The sequence below is a fragment of the Pseudorca crassidens genome, chromosome 8, assembly GCF_039906515.1.
Source record: "Pseudorca crassidens isolate mPseCra1 chromosome 8, mPseCra1.hap1, whole genome shotgun sequence".
NCBI classification, from domain to species: Eukaryota; Metazoa; Chordata; class Mammalia; order Artiodactyla; family Delphinidae; genus Pseudorca; species Pseudorca crassidens.
The window spans coordinates 26147847-26169621 of NC_090303.1; the positions used below are offsets into that span (position 1 = coordinate 26147847).

A 21775-nucleotide genomic window follows, 5' to 3' on the forward strand; every position below is an offset into this window, starting at 1 on the left:
TCTTTATTTGTTGTTCTTGCATATTTCTGTAGTGTAACTGTAACTACTTCCACCATAAAACTGTCAGACTTCTAATATGGAATCACTGAAGGCAGAGTTGGTTACAGTTGTCTTTCACAAGTCCGTGAAGAGCTAGATCCACCCCACCATATTTCTAAAAATGCTTTTAAAAATATCAGTGTTGAAATCAGCATTAATTTTAATCATGCCAATTCTTGCTTAAAATTCTTGAATGAATTCCTTTAATGCTTAGGATAAAACTCAAATTTCTTTTTTTTTTTAACATCTTTATTGGAGTATAATTGCTTTACAATGGTGTGTTAGTTTCTGCTTTATAACAAAGTGAATCAGTTATACATATACATATGTTCCCATATCTCTTCCCTCTTGCACCTCCCTCCCTCCCACCCTCCCTATCCCACCCCTCTAGGTGGTCACAAAGCACCGAGCTGATCTCCCTGTGCTATGCGGCTGCTTCCCACTAGCTATATATTTTATGTTTCGTATTGTATATATGTCCATGCCACTTTCTCACTTTGTCACAGCTTACCCTTCCCCCTCCCCATATCCTCAAGTCCATGCTCTAGTAGGTCTGTGTCTTTATTCCCGTCTTACCCCTAGGTTCTTCATGACCTTTTTTTTTTTTCCCCTTAGATTCCATATGTGTGTGTTAGCATATGGTATTTGTTTTTCTCTTTCTGACTTACTTCACGCTGTATGACAGACTCTAGGTCCATCCACCTCAATACAAATAACTCAATTTCGTTTCTTTTTTCTTCAAATTTCTTAACACAGTTTACAGGGTCCTGTATGGTTTTGCCACTGGAGAATTTCTTCTCTGGACATTAACCAAATTATACTGTTTCAACCTTATTAAAGTTATTTCTGATTTTTATACACTTCCATTTTGGGGCTTTTGAACAAGTTATTTCTTCTGCCTGATGGACTTTCCCTCCTACACTTCCTTTGACTAACTCCTTCTTATTACGTATGTCCCAACTAACATCCCTTCCTGTAGGAAAACTTCCTGACCATTTAAGTGTGGGTGTCACTTGTTTGCAGCCCCATAACATAAAATATGCTTTTTTCGTGGATTTTCTAATATGACATTGGCATTTGCTGTTTTCTGCCATTCCATACTAGAGTGAGATCCATGATGGCAGAATTCTGCTTAACTTTGAAGTCCTAGAGCTACAGTGTCCAATACAGTAGCTACTAGCCAGAGTAACCACAGAAAAGCTAGTGTGTGGCTCGTCCAAATTGAAAGGTGCTATAATTATAAATATACAACAAATTTTGTAGCTTTAATATAAAAATGTAAAATAGCTCATTAATAGTTTTTATGTTAAATACATATTGAAATGGAAAGCTTTAGAAATATTGGATTAATAAAAACATTATTTTAAAAATTTGCCTGTTTAATTTTACTTCTGTAAGTATGGCTACTGGAAAACTTAAAAAGTACAAGTGCGATTACATATGTCAGTTGCATATTTATGTTAGAGAACACTGCTTTATAACTAGCACTATTTGTTTGTGAAGTAAATTAGTCGAAAAAACATCATCCACTAGTGAGTAAATTTTGAAAGAGAATAAGAACTTTAAAGCTAAAGTGGAACCAGGAGCAAAATGACTCAACTTCTCTGGATCCTTAAATTCTTATTCACACATACAGAAATATCTTCCATATAGGATTATGATGGTCAAATGAGATAACAACTCACAGAAAGCAACCATGTTGTAGATACTTTATTAAATGACACTACCGGGCTTCCCTGGTGGCGCAGTGGTTGAGAGTCCGCCTGCTGATGCAGGGGACACGGGTTCGTGCCCCGGTCCACGAAGATCCCACATGCCGCAGAGCGGCTGGGCCCGTGAGCCATGGCCGCTGAGCCTGCGCGTCCGGAGCCTGTGCTCCGCAACGGGAGAGGCCACAACAGTGAGAGGCCCGCGTACCGCAAAAAAAAAAAAAAAAAAAAAATGACACTACCATTTTTCTTTTAATCCTGCTGTATATATTCCAGGATATTTAATAAAACTCTGTTCTATGTTGCAACTATGTCTCATACGTCTTTTGTAATTTCAAACACACTAGCACTACTGCTGGGGTCAAGTGGAAGATAACTGCTTTTGTTGTGAATATGTCCAATTCTCTGAAATATATAGATTTTTTTCAATTACATATCCATTTCTTTAATTATAGAAAAATCATGTGTATCAGAATAAAGCTATACAAGGAAACATGTCTCAATAAGTTTTTAGTAGTTAAGTGGAATTTTAAGGTATGTATATACATGAAGATGGTCACTTATCAATTTTATAAACTAATATTAATAATTAAATAATTATGAGAATATAATCCTATAATATACTATTTGAAACACTAGATTTGGCATTTCATTATACAATGTCTTATCCATTTGTGTAATTGTTTTCTCCGTATGACTATATCATGCTTAAAGGTGGAGCCCAAATGTATGTTAATGTTCTTTTTGTTAATGTTCCCGAGGCACCTGTTACACAGCAGAACACATAGTAAATCCTCAATAAATATGTACTGCTTTGAATTGTTTATTTAAGTTTGCCACGTAGAGAGAAAATGTTAAATTGAGTTGCACAGAACGATCAATCTAATGTTTTTATTAGCTTACTATAATATATAAATGAATAGAAAGAAATACCAATGTACCTCAATATACCTATTTGCTGTTATCACTACATACTATATATTGAAAGAAAGAAATTTACATACCGATGTAAATCTTCCATGTTCTTGTCCCACATCGAACATGTTAGTCCAGATCGTGTTTTGGATAAATTGCCCATATAGTTTTTGCCATTCCCACGATAACAATCTAAATATAAAATATATGGAAAGAAGACTAATGAATACTAGGGAGTATAGGACAAAGACTTCTTTTACAAGCATATGAATTCATGAAAATCAACATAAAAATTAAAACAAAGCAGTGAAATCTGTACAAAGCAAAGACACTTAACTATCTCTCATAAAATATCTTTATTTTTAGTCAGATTTCTTCATTAAAATGAAAGTTTATGTATCAAATTACAAATTCAAAAAAATCAAAGAAAAAATTAAGTGAGTGGCTCTTAGGGACACCAAAGAAATGAGAATTTTGTGAGTGACATATATTTTCCAATAGTTTCTACTGAAAAATCTTACTCCACAGGAAAGTCACAAGAATGATATAATGAGCACTCGTATGCCAGTCACATTTGTTGTGTTTTGATTTTTGTCTTTCGTGAGATTGACATTCTGAGTCATCCAAGCCAGCTGTTTCACAAATGCTCTTTAATTTCATTTTGCCTGATTAGTTTCTCATGAATGAAATCAAATTAAATACAGAAATATTGCCTAGGTGATATTTTGTCCTTTTTTCAGGATTATTTCATGTGACACATGATGTCAGTTTGTTCAATTATTGTTGATGAGTTTGATAACTTGCTTAAGTGGTATAAAGGAAAAACTTCTCTTCATATATAAGATAAACAAACAAAAAAATTTTGAGGCCTTTGAGGCTGACTACATCCTATTCCCAAACAAATTTTCACAAAATGGCTTAGGCATACTTTGATTAATTTTGCATGAATCAGTTATTACTCTGCTGCTTTTAAAATGATTTTTTTATTTCCTACTTTTCTTTCTTTCTTGTTATTCTTCTGTAAATGAAAGTTTTTCCTTCTCCTCTACTCCTTCCATTTAAGTAGTAGTACTACTACTAGTAGTAGTAGCAGTGCTAGTAGTAGTCTTCTAGTAGAAGTAGTAATGTAAATATGGACTCACGGATTCTCTTTTTATTCAGCATGATATATTATCTATTCCTGTTGTTCATTTTGATGCTCAAATTGTTCCATTTTTAGCCAATGGAAGCCATGTTAAAATGGCTCCTGTGTCTTTTATCATTCCCCATGTGGTTTTATTTTTTACTTTTTCTCAACTGAGCAGTTTGCGTTCTATTAAACATTTATAGAAGTGTCCGTATTTGGAATTTTAAAAAATAATAAAAAGAAGTTAAGTTCTTTCAAATATGTAAGTTGCAGTTCTACATTTGAAAAGAAACACTATTCCATATTTTGAAATAATCCTGCATATTTTAATAGTAACTATTTAAGAATTCTGATTTTTATATGAATAAAAACTGTAGTTTTAACTATAAAATATATCTACAAACGTACGTTAACATTAAGATTATTCTCTGGTTTAAAGTTGGTAAGCCATAGTATATTATCATTGGTTTTAAATATGCTATGTGATTAGAATAAATAATATGTACAAATTCTAATAAAATTTTTAAATGAATAATAATTTGTCCAGGAGTTAGTTAATTTAGTAAAAAGGAAATATAATAATATATTCAATAGTCATGTTTTGATATCCATAAATTTGAACTTAGAAAAACTCAAATAGGATAGGATTTGATACAGATAATATATCAGTCATTACCATATACAATAAAATTGTTTTCAGAAAGCATAAATTTGTAAAATCCAATTTTTGTACATATGCAGAATATATCAGTTAAAATATTTTCCTCTGACAGTGCTATTTTTTTCTACATTAGGAAAGATTAAACTTTTGGCTGTTAGGTAGTAAATTCTTCAGATAATTTCTTACTGAAGAAAGCAATTGTGCAATGTGATATATTGGTACTGCTCTTTGATACATTTTTGATTTTACACCTGTGTTTTCTGTATTAGAGAAAGGGATCCTCCTTACCACTACCACCGTTTTATTTGAATATGAGCTAGGTGTTTTTTTTCTTAGCAAACTTTTTTTTAGAATAGTTTTTAATTTACAGAAAAGTTGTAAGTTGGTACAGAAAATTCTAATATACCACAGTTTCCCCTACTTTTACTATCTTATATTAGTATGATAGATTTCTCACAACTATTTACCATACTGATGCATTATTACTAACAGAAACCTATATTTTGTTTAAATTGTTAGTTTTTTCCTAGTGTACTTTTTTGTGTCCTAGGATCCCACATGATACCACCTTACATTTAACTGTCATGAGTTTTAAGGCTCTTCTAGATGTAACAGTTTTCTCAGACTTTGTTTTTTGATGATCCTGACAGTGTTAAGGAGAACTAGTATTTTGTAAAATGTCCATCAGTTGGGTTTGTCTGATGTTTTCCTCATGATTAGATCTGGGTTATGGGTTTTTGAGAGGAAGACATTAATTTTGAGTACTTATTAACTTGCTGGCATAAGATATTCCAGCTTTACTTTATGTTTTTCTTGCCCCAGGCCTGGAATCTTCAATTTCACCAAGGAGCCATTGTTTATGTTAGTGATGAAAGGTAAGGAGAAGACGTGGGTGCTATGTGTGCTCATTGCTATTTGGTACCATTGTTTCTAGTCCCTTTCATTTGATAGAGCTGGGAAGTGTGTGCATGTGTGTGTGTGTGTGTGTGTGTGTGTGTGTCTTCATGAGTAACTGATCCCTCTGACTCCAGTCTAGCACCAGAGTTCTTCCTTGTCTCCTCTTCATTTGTGTATTTCTTCTCCCATAGTGAGAACCATGATTCTAGGTAACATCAGTATTTTTCCTCATTTTCTGAATTCTCCAATGCACACAAAATAATGTTAAAGCTGCTACATCCTAATACAGCAAAATTACACTTTAAAGTTCAAAAGGTATTTAAAGTTATCTAACTTTAAATGTATTCCAGTGAGGCTATATATAGTCAGAAAACTGTGTTTAAAAATTATTTGGAATTTTTTTCTAAATTCTGTAGTAATGGTATCTATTTGATATACAGATAGGCACATTTCTGTGTTTTTTTCCATCTTTCTTGAGATTACTTTTTGAACATTTAAAACATTATTAAAACATTAATATTGGTTGATAGTCAAAACTATCAAAGTGTGTCAAAGTCAAAACTATGAAAGTGTGTATTCAGAGTGTTCTCATTTTCCCTCTTGCTTCTGTGTCATATTTCTACCCACTACTACCCACCGTTACAAGTAACCAATTTCATTAGTTTCTTGTTTATGGCTCTTGTATTTCTTTTTTTTTTTTTTTTTTACTTTTTTGGCAAAGATGTATACACACACACACACATATACATATGTAATATAAATATATAATTATATGTATATATATTCTATATATGTATTATTATATCCCATTCTTTATTACTAGTAGTAAATCCCTTTATTTATTACTAATAGAATACCAAATATATATTTTAGTGCTTTGTTTTTTTTTAAATAATATATCTGAAAATCACTTCATATTAGTTCATGAAAAGTTTTATCATTCTTTCTGCAGATTTGCAGTATTCCATTGTGTGATTTCGCCAGAGTAGATTTGGGTTGTTTTGCTAGTACAGAAAATGCTGCAATAAAAAACTCGTGCATATGTTTTTGCATATTATTGGAGCTGTATATTCAAATAGTGCATTATTGGTCCAAAAGGTGAATGTATATGTAATCTAATTATTGTAATATTCTGTTCCATAAGGATTTTTATCATTTTGCACTCCCAAAAGCAAAGCATGAGAGTTAATTTCCCCATACAGCTTTGCCAAGATAGTGTTGTCAAGCTTTTGAATTTTTGTGAATTTATATGTGAGAAATAAAAGTCTCATATTATGAAAAATCTCAACATTTATATTTTAGTTTTTTCTTGTTACATGTGAATTTAAGCATAATTTTCATGTATTTAAGAGAATTTTTATATTTTTCTCTAAAGAAATCTTTCTGTTCATGTATTTTGTCCATTATTTAATTTTTTGGTCCTATACTTTTCACTTTCACAGTTTTTATATATTAAAAATATTTATCTTCATCTGTGATATACATTTTAAGACTTATTTCCAAATTTGTCTTTTGAATTTAAATATGATGGGTTTGTTTATGTTTTTTGCCATGGCAAGTTTTTGATGTAGCTTATTATTTTTTTCTTTTATTGCCTTTAGATTTTTAGTGTTAATTAAAAGCATATCACCACATCTAAGTTATAAAGGCATTTTTTCCAAGTTTACTTCTAGTATTTATATGGTATCCCTTTTTACACTACATCTCTTATCCATTTGGAGTTTATTTTGGGGTATGGTGTAAGGCATGGATTTAATTTTATTGTTTTTCCAAACGGTACTTTATTGATCCATTATTATATTTTAAAAGTTTATTTTTACCCAGTGACATATAGTGCCACATTTTAAATATAATCTCAGTAAGGAGTCTATTTTTGGATTCTGTGTTCTGTCAATTTATTCATGTGCTAGAACTACATTCCTTTAATTATAAACTCTTTATAAAATATTTTAACATCTGATAGGGTTATTTACCTCTCATCACTCTTCTTTCTCAAGGTTTTTCTTAGTATAGTTACATGTTTATTCTCCTAGGAAAAATTTAGAATGAAGTTTTTGATATCAGAAAATATCACATTAAATTTATAAATTAGCTTAGATGGAATTGATGTATTTATGATGTTGAGTTCTCATATCAAGAACAAGGGATGTTTTTCTACATGTTAAAGTACAATTTGGGGCTTTCAGTAGTAATTTAAAATTTAATTACATAGATTTCAACAAGTTTCCTAAGTTTATTCCTAAGTTTTTCTCAGTTTTGTTTCCTATTATAGATGTAGTTTTCTCTTTAATTAGATTTTCAAAACCATATATGAATGCTATTAATATTTGTATATTAATTGTGTATCCTACCTTAGTGATTTTTTTATTATTTGAATTCAGATTTCCAAATATATTACTATTATATCATTTTCACAAAAATCTTTTGCCTTTTTACCCAATCAATAAATATGCCTTCTTATCTTATTGTAAAAAATAATATCAATAATGCAATGTTAAAGAGAAATATAATGTTAAATTATATTTACAATATTAAATAGTAAAGGAGATGCTAGACATTCTTGTTTTCTTTTTGACCTTAATAAGAATACCTCTAATGTTTTCGCATCAAGTAAGTGGTGGTTTTATGACTGAGATTACATCTACATCTATATATCTATATGTATATACTATATATATATATATATATATATGAGTAGATATATGGGTGTGTGTGTAAGTATGTGTGTATTCCACAGATTCTTTAGTACTTTTATGAAAAATGCATGAATTTTGTCACAGTAATTTCAAAATCTATTAAGATTTGTTATATGGTTGTTTTTCTTACATCTAAGATGAATTATATTAATGGGTTTCTAAAACTGAACCATTTTTGTTCTCAGCCTAAACTCCACTCAATCATTATGTATTATTTACTTAATTTCTTTATTGAACTGTTCACTCAAATTTCATTTAAGATTTTTCTATTAATATTTACAAATGAGATAAGTCTATAGTTTTTTTCTGTGATACCTTTATCATGTTTAGGTTTCAATATTATAATTCCATCATAAAAATAATTTGGAAATTTTACTGCATTGGTTAAGCTACAGGGCAATTTACGTAGCATTGAGATCACCTGGTCTATGAATTCATCTAGGCATGATGTGTTTGTGGTGGAATACTTTATTAGTAAATTTCCATGTCTCTTCTGTAGGAATGAGTCTAAGTTTTCTTTCTCTATCAGGGTCAATTCAAATAACTTGAATTATCCTAGTATATTACCCATTTAACTTTCATTTTCAGTTTTTACATGAGGTTGTATAAAATAATCTCATGTTTTCCTGTTTCACTGGTTATCTCTGCCTTCATAATTATTATTTCATATATTTTTCCTCTCTTGAGTCAGTTATCTGGTGGTTGTCTATTTTGTTAATTTTTTCAAAGAATCATCATTTGGCTTTAATTCATTAGTTCTACTGTTTTCTTTTCTTTACCTTATTAATGTCTGCTTTTATCTTAGTTGTTTTCTTTCGTGTGTTGCTTTTGTTTTACTTTTTCCTCCACCTCTTTGAGTGGGAAATTTCATTTCCCTGTCTTCATTATGTATATTATTGATATAAATATTTAAAGCTGTGAATTGTGTTTTGTTTCCTGCCTTAAATGTACCTTATATAGTATAATACACTGTGTTTTATCAGTATTTTTAAAGAAATTCTGCAATTTCAGTTTTCTTTTTTTTAACAGAGTTATTTAATATCCAACTGGAAGAGCTTTTATATATATGTTAAATCAGATGTTGCAAGATTTGAGCAAAAGTTTTTAACTCATCAACCTATATGTGGAATTTATATTTCCTTCTATATAGAGAAGGATAAGATCAACATCCTTTTGTGTGTGTGTGTGTGTGTGTGTGTGTCTGCATGCATACATATCAAATATGTAACAATCCATACTACTATCTTGGCAGTATTATACAATGACATAACTCTCTGTTAAAATTTCACAGCTGTATGTTGAATTGGCTAACAGTGTCTCTTAAGTAGGATTTATTCATTTTCAAATTGCCCCACAGAGCCTAGCACATTGTTGCATAAATCAGGTATAATATATTGTTAAAGAAAAGGAATATAATATATTGTTAAAGTATTAATGAAAAGGAAAAAGCATGGAGTAATGGAAAGGTCATTTTAAGGAGAATTTGAGTGACTCACAGTTGTGCTAATTTGAGAGTTCAGGCAAGTTATTTAAATTCCCTACAGCTAATTTCTTCATCTATTAATGTGCAGCTCTATTATATAAGCAATAACATCAGCTTAACTTTCAAAACCCCAAATCCTCATATTCTATTACCTGATCTTTGATAAGTGATATTTATGTACATAAAAGCATCTTAATACACATCAGAAGCTTATAAAACAATTGTTCTCACTTGCCTCTATCACTCAGAAATTATCAGTAATTGTTTAAATGACTAAGGCAGGGACAAAGAAGATCCAGCTGGTACCAAACCTTCCTTAATCATTGGTTTCAACTTTATTTCCAACTGACCTTTAAAGTCTGCCCAAGAAGAGTGAAATTGATTGAAAAGGGACTCATCTCTTCTTCCCTCTACAACTGTTTTCCGAGTTGTTCACAAAAAATGGCACTGAGGAAAGTCAGGGGATGGAAGAAGTATGTACAGGGCAATAAATCCATGAAATAGAGTTTTAAATTTGGCTTGGACTTTTTAGAATGATTTAGGACTGACCATGGCCATGACCATCATAATTAAATTTATGTGAAAGAATGTGATTATTTAAAAATCATAACTCCTAATTCATTATATACCAATAAATGCCCAGAGCCCATTATTATTAATTTTTGACAAATGATTTTTTAAACCTATTTCAACGTGACTTTTCTCAACCACTGCTCCCTGAAACAATTATTTTCAATGGTGTCTATGTTTCCAAGCACAATGGTGATTTATCCCAAATCCCACTGTTACATAGCATCTCTACTACTAACACCCCAGTCCACATCACTCTCGTCTCTTGCCTAAATTACTGAAGCAATCATTCAGTTGATTCCCCTGTTTTGGCCCTTTGTCAGGAGTTCTGGCTATTTTTCATAATGCAGCCAGAGTCATCCAGTTAAAATTTAAGTCAGACAGATCGTTTAGTTCCCATCTTAGAATCCTACAACAGAGTCTCTCCCCTTTCAGAATAGAAGTGTAAATCCTTCCGTTTCTACTAGGCCTATGGAATTTTAGCCCAGTTGCTCTCTAACCTTGCTCATTCTGTACCAGCCACAATGATGCGCTGTTTCTTTCTTTTAACTTTTCAAGCACTCTCCCATCTCATGCCATTTTCATTTGCAGTTTCCTCTACCTAGAATGCTCTTTACAAGTATGTGCACGTGGCACATGCTGCTCTCTGACTTATTTCAGGTTCTCCTTAAACGTTACCTTAATATGTAAGATCTTCTCAGACCATTAAAAGATAAAATAGCAACATCCTCCTCCCTCTAACTCTGGGACATTTATCTCTCTAGCACTTACACAAACTAACTTACTATCCCCACCTACTTTTTTTTTTTTTTTTTTTTTTTTTTTGCATTACACGGGCCTCTCACTGTTGTGGCCTCTCCTCTTGCAGAGCACAGGCTCCGGATGCACAGGCTCAGCGGCCATGGCTCACAGGCCTAGCTGCTCCGCGGCATGTGGGATCTTCCCGGCCCGGGGCACGAACCTGTGTCCCCTGCATCGGCAAGCGGACTCTCAACCACTGCGCCATCAGGGAAGCCCCCCACCTACGTTTTAATTTTGCTTGTTTTTGTTCCTGGACATTAGTTCAATGGGGTTAGAGAATTTTGTTTTGTTTACTGGTATATCCACAGTGCCTAAAACTATCCCTGGCACTAGTATACATTCAAATAAATAAAGGGATATTGAACAAATTAATATATAAAAGAAATCCAACTTCAGGCTTGGTGACTTTGTTTGCTAACAGTGCAACAAGAAATAAGTCTTCTGCTGTAATGTGTACTCCATTTAGGCATTTCCACTGAATTTAATCATGCCCACACTGCAAAATGTCAGCTATTACCTTGTCCACTTGACACATCACATTTTGGAATTTGGGAGCAGTAGCCAACTCGGATGTTTGGATCAGTGGTAAAACACCACGGTGACTCAGCCCCATCTGGATTTCGGCAATAGTTTTCTCTTAGGTCCCTATTGAGAATAAACATGTTAATGTAAATTGCCAGGGTTTCTTACATTGGTGAAGTCAGTGTTATTACATTTCTAGAATCCTAGAATGTATGCATTCTATAAATAGAGCCCTACGTTTTAGATTTAGGATAGTTATAACAGTTTAGAATTCAGTATACACAACTGACACTGCCCACATTACTGAAATAAAATGCTGTCAGATGTCAGAATTCTTTTTCTTCCACAGACCTGGAGTTTCACACAAACACTACTGCTTCGTGAAAGAGAGAAATAGTACCACTTCATTCTTCTCACTCATTTTCAAGACGTGGACTCTCAACTGTTACAATTTTTAAAAACTAGTCTGTTATTACTTTTTCATGGACTGTATATAATGTAGAAACACATTCTCTTTACAGAAGAAAGGCTATTATAATTAGTAGTCTTTAATTTCTCTTGTTTAAAAATGAAGTTCCACCTATTCAAACATTTGCCACAAAACACATGACAGATATTTCTTCTTTAAATTCTGTATTTCTTTGATTTATTTAATTCACTACATAGATTTCTTTTAATTCCAACGTAGTTCTTTCTTGATTTAGAGATTACAACATGCAATTTTATATTTCTGTAAAATTAAATCCTAGTTACAATATAGATAACCTAACTATAGAAAAAGTTGTCAATGTAATACATGTACTTCCTTTATTTTGCCAATGATATAGTTAGACATTTAGAGTTCACAATAAGGAAAAAGTCTAAACTAATATTATCTGTATATAAAAGGATTTTACCTTAATGCAAGGTTCATGTTAAATAAAATGTGAAATTTATGATTTGCTCTCCTGATAATGCTCTCTAATTTGAAGAAAGCATGTACTTTCTTTTCGTAAATCCCTGCTAATAATTTCACAAAATTAATATCCAGTCTATTGGAAGGTACATTATTTATTTCATTTAGGCCCAATTAAAAATACTACACTTTTATTACTATCCAAATTGACCATTAGAAACTGAAAAGTTTTTAAAGAAGAAGCTTGAGTTTGGTTATAAAATCAACAGGTAATAGTTTATCTAGCCAAAATAGGTCCTGACACAACTGTTATTTAAGGTTGTAAGAACAGTGAATGCCAATAGCTAAGGCCATTGTATAGCAAATATTCTTATTTATAACCTATATTCAAGCCTTTACCCTTCTTATAAAATTATTAACTGGAATGATGAAGAAAATCTTTTCTTTCTTCTGACCAATTTATACTCATGTTTAAAAAAACAGTACAAAATACATGCATTGAATTTTACATAAAGTGTACGCAAATTTGCAATTTTTTTTTTTTTTTTTTTTTTTTTTTTGCGGTACGAGGGCCTTTCACTGCTGCGGCCTCTCCCGTTGCGGAGCACAGGCTCCGGACGCGCAGGTTCAGCGGCCATGGCTCACGGACCCAGCCGCTCCGCGGCATGTGGGATCTTCCCGGACCGGGGCACGAACCCGTGTCCCCTGCATCGGCAGGCAGACTCTCAACCACTGCGCCACCAGGGAAGCCCGCAAATTTGCAATTTTAGATGAATAATTAGTTAAATTATTTCAAGTTGTTAATTTAAGGCAAGATAATTAAACAGAGATCTGAGGCTATCAAAAATCTTAGTTTAGGCCTGCTTTTATAATCTATATCTAGAAGCACCTCATTAATCTAGATTAAGCAAGAATGAGAGTCAAGGTTTGCTCAGATATTTTTTCTAAGTTCTTTCCCTTCACTTGAAGAGAGAAGTGTTTATAATTATTAAAGCGAATTAATGATTATATGATTCATGTACATTCACCACAGGCAGTATTGTTCAGTTATAGTGTTTTTGTTTTGTTTTGATTGGAGTAAAATTGCTTTACAATGTTGTGTTAGTTTCTGCTGTATAATGAAGTGAATTATCTATATGTATACCTGTATCCCCTCCCCCTTGGACCTCCCTCCCTCCCTCCCCGCCCCCCACATCACGTTCATCACAGAGCACCGAGCTGAGCTCCCTGTACTATACAGCAGATTCCCACTAGCTATCTATTTGACACATGATAGTGTATTTATGTCAAACCTAATCTCCCAATTTGTCCCACCCTCCCCTTCCCACCCCGTGTCCACATGTCCGTTCTCTACGTCTACGTCTACGTCTCTATTCCTGCCCTACAAATAGTGTTTTAAAGATCGTCATTTGTAAAGAGTCTCAGTTTTGGGGAATATCGTGTTTAGTACAACCAGAGATACCCGACCAGTATTCCATTCTCTGCTAGCCCACAAACAGTAAAGGCATCAATACTCTGAGTAAAATGTTGAGTCAGATTTTATCAGTTTTATAACACAGCTCACTTTTTGTTTGTTTGACATTTATGTTTGGTTACCTTGACCAAATAACCAATTAAGAAAGAATGGCTTAAATTCCAATAACATGTAAGCTAAACTTTTGATCATTTTTAATTGTGAAATGTGTGGATTCAGTTTCTATAATTATTATCTTTTTTCTTACAGATGAGGTTCATTTGGGTACTTACACATACACAATCTCTAACTTGAGTATTACCAGTCATTAGAAGTTGACAAAAAGTGTGCATGGCACTGACACTGTCTCCTTTGTCTCCCTTAACTATTTGTTTCTCATTTTCTTTTCTCTCTCTACTTTTATGTTTATTTCTGAGGTATGAAACACATGGGTCAAAAATAGAGAGTGAATTGCTGTGAAGAAAATGAAGGAAATAAACCCCAGAGTGGCAACTCTAAATTTGTTATTATAAAATAATTTTAAAAACATAACAGATGAATATTTACTGTCTAAGCAAAGAACTCTGAATTGGCTTTTAACATCTAAAAATAAAATAAAAAACCATAGACTATATCCCCTCTCCAGTGGATGGGCCAACTAATGTTCATAGTTCTCCATCTTGAAATGTTAAGCTCTCTTATTAAAAGCCAGTTACATAAAGGCAATATATGTTATTTATAGGTGCTATTTCAGCAAAGCCACTATGAATGACACGTGTGTTATAAATTTTAAAAGCAATCATTTTATGTTCCTAATAACAAGGTGGGCAGTTTAAAAACACATGGCATTGTGGCTGTCTGTCTAACAAAAGTCAAGTGGTGAAGAAAAGCAGCCGTGGAGAAGAACATAACAGCTATGTAATTGATATTCAAGGGCAGTTTCTTCCGCTTGGTTCATCTAAACAGCTGTTGTATTTCCCCACTTTTTAAAGAAAATTTAGAAACAATAAAAATCACTCATTCAAAATTTTAAAAATAATTTTTTTCAAGGCTGAAAACTCATCAGTTTACAATGTTGGTTGAAATCAAGGTGTGCCTTGTAATCTCCCCTAAAGTTAATGTGAAAATTTAAGAAGGCACTAGTTTGAAACTTGCCTGGTTATCATTACCACTAATAGGTTTATTAAATAGACCTGCAAGAGCAAAGCTGTGATCAGAAACCTAGGGATGTGTTTCCCAAAGCATGGATGGTACATCAACCATCTGATTCAGAATCACCAAGTGTGCTTGTTAAAATGTATTATTTCAAGTTCAAATTTCAGACCTGAGCAATCAAAGTCTCTGGGGGGATGTATCTGCCTTTTCATTGCTGAATTTTCCCTAGGCACACTAAAGTTTAAGGATCACTCACACAGAAATTAGTAAAAAGCAACCACTCTGCCTCATTTCCCCCAGGGCCTACTGAAATTTATATTTCTCTAATTTACTCACTTGCACTTGAAATTTTCAGGAGTTATGTCATGCTGGTGAGGATACTGGGAATCCCAACGCTGACAGGGAATTCCATTCCAAATGGTATTGATGATGCCCCGGTAACCTTCTCCTTGACCTTGAATGCATTCAGTTGTTTCCATAGGGACATCCGTGTCATTCATAGTACTGTGAGCTATTGGTAAAAAGAAATATAAATTTAAATAAAATATTTCAATCTGTCATCTACCTCTTAGAGTTCACTTGCATTTTATTAGCAGGGTTTTCTGTCACATAATTTTTATAATAATTGAATGGAATAAAAAATTCAATTTATCACTACTGTCTCACTCAAACGAAAGGAGGAATTAACATGGTGGACTCAACCATGGAATTTCTCTGCTTATAAAAAGAACATTCTGGCTTGACTTTATCTAGACCTGTTTTAAAAAGCATCATTTAATAATATTTAAATTTCCTGGATCTATCTACTCATTATTAACAATAGGTGTAAAATCTATTTATTAATGCTTAAGTATTGCGTATATGTTTTTTAAAAATCACTTTTCTTACTTTTGAAATTGGAAAACATCTACAAATAATATAATGACCAAGTGGGGAAATTTTAGCACTGTGCCGTAAGTTTGGCCATTAAAAAAAATACGAAAAAGAAAATTAATGCTAGTCTAGAGAACAGAGTTATTTTTTAAAAATCAGTTTGTCACTATTACTATCTCCATTCCAATTCTTTTCATTCAAACACTAAATTAGTTTATTCTTGAAAAATTCTTTAAAGGCATTTTACTTCCGTATGTCACTGTAACTTATACATGCCAAATATACAGTATTTCTGAAATGACTATACAGTTACTCCTAAAATTAGTTTATTTAAATAGTTAAAAAGTTGGTAATGGTATTAACCGTGGTTTTCTTCTAAAATAATAAATATATTCTAAGCTGATACGTTACATTTTTCTTCTTAATCAACTTGTTGGCATTTAAGAAATATTACTTGCTTCTAGGCAGATTTATCTGTTGCCTTTTTCCTAGTCCAACTGCAGTGCTTTACCATACTTCATGAAGATCCTGAAAATCTCAGTAAGAAAATTTTTAAAGTACAAAATTAAATTTACCACAACTTGAACTCTTGTCTTTTGTCTTAAGGTTTACTCACTTGCATAAAATATAACTCAAAACATTCTGGAGCAACTAAAATTCATATACCTTCTCAAAACATTCATGAAAATGTTTGTTTCCATGTAAACTCCCCAATTACCTTTATAACCTAAATGGTTATTCAAGGTGCCTCTGCATAAAACTGAAGTTGACAGCCTCTAGGATAGTTTAAGAAGTGAATAAATAAATGTCTTTGATTCACCCATTCTGGAATTCGGTGCATCATTTCTCCAAAGGAGAGGTTAGAATTAGACATGCCTTCAGAGGCTAGGGATGTCTATAACAGTGTTCCATATTTAATGGTGTAAATTCTTTTAAAGTGGCTCTTTAACTTTATTTTAAATTTCTTTCTTTCTTACAAATAATTACTACCTTATGTGTCTGAATGCTTTATTTCATTGAGTTCCATGCAAACTAAGTAGAGCCTAAGTTTGGAGTTATTCTGTGAAGTTTTGTGGAAAAAAAAGGAGGATTAATTAATGACCATCCCAATCACTAGAATGCTTTATGTACAGATTTCCAAAAATTGCCCTTTTAATAACTCTTCTTTTTAAAAACAAATCTCTTCTTCAGCTCATCTTAAAATGTGTTTTTATTTCTTATGTATCTACTTTAGGGAATAGAAATGCAGCTCAGAAATATCCTAAATTAAAAGGAAATTCAAATGGACATGAGGAAATGTCCAGAGATTGACCTATAGAATGGTCATTGAGAGTTGATGGCTTAGAAAATTTATATGTATTGATATTTGTAATATATATTGATTTAGGAAGAACAAAAATTTTGGACTGAGAGAAATGACTTCTGTAGAAGAAGTTGGTGCTGTTTAACCAAGTTCATTACGACTGTAATATTACCTGAAGCTCTTTGATGAAATAGAAAATAAGATGGATTTCATAGGTTCTGCGGGTTAGAACTATATTTCATTAAAACAAATGCTACTAAGCTATTTTTCTGATGATTTGAGTTGATTGTTACATGATTTGAGGAAAATGAGTATGTGTGGGAAGTCTTTAAAGGGTGACAACTCTAAAACAGGAAAAAGTTCAAGCTTGTACTGACATATATCATTCTAATTGTAAAACTATGATGTGAAAGAAGACAAAACGAATGTCCCCAGGAATCTCTCAATTCATTAGCTTAACATTTTAAGAAGAAAAGTTTTGATTCCCCCACTTCTTGGGTACAAGCTCCTGGGCAGCAAATTTGTGACGTCAGTTAGGACTCAGAATACTGACAATGGGAGGAAGGTCAGAGTTAGGGCAGCCAGAGCAAAGCACTTCCACTAATCACAGATTTCATTGCCTGACTTGGGTACTACAGCTCTCTTACTTTCTTAGTTATTTGTGTGTGTTTTGTTTTATTCGTGTATTACTGATCCATTCTTCTCAGTACTGTTTTAGCACTGTGAACTTGTAACCAAAGGATCCAGTCTTGATGAGTCAACCAGGGCCACCTTTGGCTAGATATGGGCCTATCACATTTCACTAAGTATCTAGTTCAAGGCTAAGCCCATCAGAGATTAACACACTGAGCTCCTTGGACTCTAGTATGATTTTCCAGACATCAACCTAAACAATGAAAAAAGAGGAATGATACAATTTAAAAGCTAGTAGAAGATTAAAATTTTTCTAATTTAAGGGTAAAGTTTTCAAATTTTAGGAGTCCCTGTGAAAAGAAATATCTATATTACAAAAACCTTAGGTCAGAGAAAAGAGTACCTATATAAGAATACTGAGGAAAATATTTCACTGCTGATTGATACACTTAAATTTCAGTGTCAAGTTCAGAGATCTGAATTGTTGTACTAACTTTGCACCTCAACTGCAGAGGTTCCCAGCAAGATTTAATTAAAGAATCTTTCACTTTAAAAGTAGCTATCATAAAATCCTCATTTGAACAATTATGTCAAAGATTTTTTTCTAAACTTTCATTATTATATTTTAAAACTTATGATATAAACTTATTTTAAGGGGGTCACTAAATATTCACTAAAAGACAATATAAGTTAAAATGGTTAGATTGAAAACCAAAATTTTGGATTTGGATTAAATAATTTGGATTATTTAACAGATTCTAATTTGGAGGTGGAAACTAGAACCTTTTGAAATTACAAAAATTACAGAATGCAAAGAATCACTGCACATTAATAAAATACAATATTGTACAGAATAAATACAAATTTTCATTAGGCCTTGCTATAAACTGAATGTTTGTGTCTTCCTCAAATTCATATGTTGAAATCCTAATCCCCATGTTATGGTATTAGGAGTTGGACCCTTTGGTAAATGTTTAGGTTGTAAGGGCAAAGCCTTCATAAATGGGATTAGTACCCTTATAAAAGAGACCCTGCAGAGCTTCCTTGCTCCTTCTACCATATGAGGACACAGGGCAAAGTGTGAACCATCTGTGAACCAGGAATCAGGCTCTCTCCAGACACCAAACCTGCTGTCACCTTGATCTTGGACTTCTCAGCCTCCAGATCTGTGTGAAAGACATTTCTGTTGTTTAGAATCCACCCTGTCTATGGTATCCTGTTACAGTAGGCTGAGCTGACTAAGTCAGGCCCTATCAAGATGTAAAGAATCTAAATAATATTATTATTTTTGTCTCATTTTAATAAGCATCTGTAACTTTGAAATATATAACTAAAACAACTTGACAATGTTACTTATTGTTGTGTTTTAATTCAGTGGAAATATTTATTTTGATTTTAACTACAAACTAGCAGTATTCACATAGTATTTTTCTTTATTTAAAAAGTACCCTCTGAAGTTAGTGCATCTGTATTTATCCCATTTCACATTCAGCTGCTAAAAGTAACCCCATAAACAAAAGCTACATAATTCTGGTGGTAATGTATAGAATGAATAATATAGGCAAAAAAAGATATATTAGTACAACAAGGTAACTACAGTTTTCATCAATTAGTAAGTTATTTTGCGACTTCATGCAGCTGTTTAATAAATATTATCTGATGGGGACCATGATGAATGATTTGTCCATAGACCATTTAACTGTGATATAAATGTCTGATCTTTGTTGCCTGCTTGAATACTTATGATTCGAACAAAAGGAATTATTCCTGAACCGCAATAAAACAGACTCCTTCAGCTGTCCCACTATATAAACATCAAAATTTGGTGCCAAAACAAAACAAATGTTTCATGCCAATTGATTCGGAAAGGGCTATTAAATGTTGGGAAAGCTATTCCTTTGGACTTAATACTTAAACATGAGACCTGAAAAAGGGAAGGCTCTGAAGAGTCTCCAGTGGCCTAGTGAAGAGTTAAAGAAACACAGAAACATCCCCAATATCAGCTGAAGATTATCAAGTTTAGCCAAAGCAACATGTTTTTAAAATACTGCATCCCCGCATCCACAAATGTTTTTGCAAGTATGTCTACCAAGCTCACACTGAAAATACCAGGAACTCTTCTGAGAGTTCCTCACAAAACATTTTGCCAGGGGTGTCAGTGGTGGTCACCCTTTGGAAGCAGATGCAAAGATATTTATATGATCCTCAGTGGCCTGTGAGTGAAGGAATGTTTTTCTTTCATGACTGACATGAAGTTTTCTATTTGGAAATGCTTTAAAGAAAACAACATTTGCTCTTGAAATTTTTCAGTGTCCTGTTAGAACATGATCAAATATAATGGTTGCCTCTTGGAACACTAATTTCACTTTGCTGGTGTGGACCTGCTATGATCTGATTGCTCTACTATTTGGTAGAGAACTTTAAGGTTTGAATACATTTGTTGAGAGAATGAACATTAACTGTTATGTAATTGTTGGGAAGACCCTCTTGCCCCCCAACAGAAAGAGATCAACACAACAAGACAACATAGAATAAATCGAACCTTTTTCTCTGTGAAAGACTAGCCAAATCCTTGTGGAGAGGCCACAAGGCCCTGACAGAGGTCCGTGAATGGCAACTGGAGAATGTGAGTGCAAATGTATATTACAGAAAACCACACCTAGGGATCCATAAGCTTTACATGGACAATAAGTAAATCCTTATGTTTACTGTCCCCTTAACCCTCCAAAAAACCTGGATTTCTTAGTGGTGACAAGCTATTGCTATTCTTTTGCCTGTAGTTAAGAACAAGTTGCTTCTTAGGCCATTGGACAAATACCTGATTATTCTTGGAATAATTCAACCCAACCCACTTCTTATTCCCAGCTACTGAAGAGCAACTGAAATATAGGATTTACTTTATGATGGTCCCTGGATATTTAGAACAGTGTGTAAAGCTACTCTCCCATCAACAGACTTGTGCTCTTTGGGCCACAGAGGGCAGGATCAGGCTCAATGTAAATTTAAAGAGCTTCTTGTTTTAAAATTGACGTGGGAAAATAGTATAAAGACCTCCAAAGCACAAACCTCAAATTGCTTGCACGTTTTCTTTCCATGTGGACCTGGGATTCCTGTCTGAAACTTTTCTCTGGACTTTATCCAAGACGTTTCTGGTATAAAATACTCAAAAGACAAGACTTTCATGAAAGGTCTTCAATCCTATACTCTTACTCCTTAGAAGATGACTTGGAAAAGACCTCCAATACAAGATCTTTCCCTTGAGAAAGGATATTGATAGCATTGTTTTTTCCTGACACAGAATACAATAAGAGGATTATATTTCTATGAATCTCTGTTCTGGCCTTGGATGAATTAATAAAATTTAGAGAAATAATCAGCTTTCTTTAAGAAAGAAAATAATTTGCTAAAATTATTTTCCCAACACACAAAGACACTGAAGTTTAAAACGTTACATATTCCTTTAAAATGATGCCAGCATACACTAGTTACTAGGAGGAAGGATTATTTTTATGTAGTACCAATGGCAACATATCTTCTTAAGCTACTGTAACAAAATAAGACTGGGTGACTTAAACAACAGTAATATATTTTCTCATAATTCTGGGAGCTGTAAAGTCCAAGATTAAGGTGGCAGCCAATGGTTCCTGGTGAGAGTGCTCTTCCTGGCTTGTAGATGTAGGTATAGACATACCTTTTTGTTATGTCCTCATATGGTATGGAGAGAGAGATCACTCTCATCCTCTACTTATAAGACCACAAATCCCATTGGATTAGGATCCCGCCATTATACTTCATTATCCTTTATTATCTACTAAAAGCCCTAGCTCCAAATGCATTCAGGGCTTAGAATTCAATATATGAATTGTGGGTGCTGGGGAGCACAATTCAGTCCACAATGATAATTTTGATAGAAATCTTAACTATCAAAGATCTGCCTCAGCCACACTTCTGCAGTGGAGAGTTGTTCAACAGGTAATAAAGTTTCAGTTATGCAAGATGAATAAGTGTTAGAGATCTACTATGTATAGTAGATCTACTATACTA

The 21775-nt window shown here is 33.0% G+C and overlaps 1 protein-coding gene across 2 annotated transcripts in view; it reads right to left on the minus strand.

Moving 5' to 3' along the window:
* The window catches only part of HGF (hepatocyte growth factor), an 83553-nt gene that overhangs the window by 18682 nt on the left and 43096 nt on the right, over positions 1-21775 (minus strand). For both annotated transcript variants that reach the window (XM_067746075.1, XM_067746074.1), the window contains exons 9-11: positions 15259-15433; positions 11415-11542; positions 2753-2855 (exon numbers count right to left, since the gene is read on the minus strand). In XM_067746075.1, the coding sequence (XP_067602176.1) occupies positions 2753-2855; positions 11415-11542; positions 15259-15433 (406 nt within the window). The remainder of the gene's footprint in view (positions 1-2752; positions 2856-11414; positions 11543-15258; positions 15434-21775) is intronic.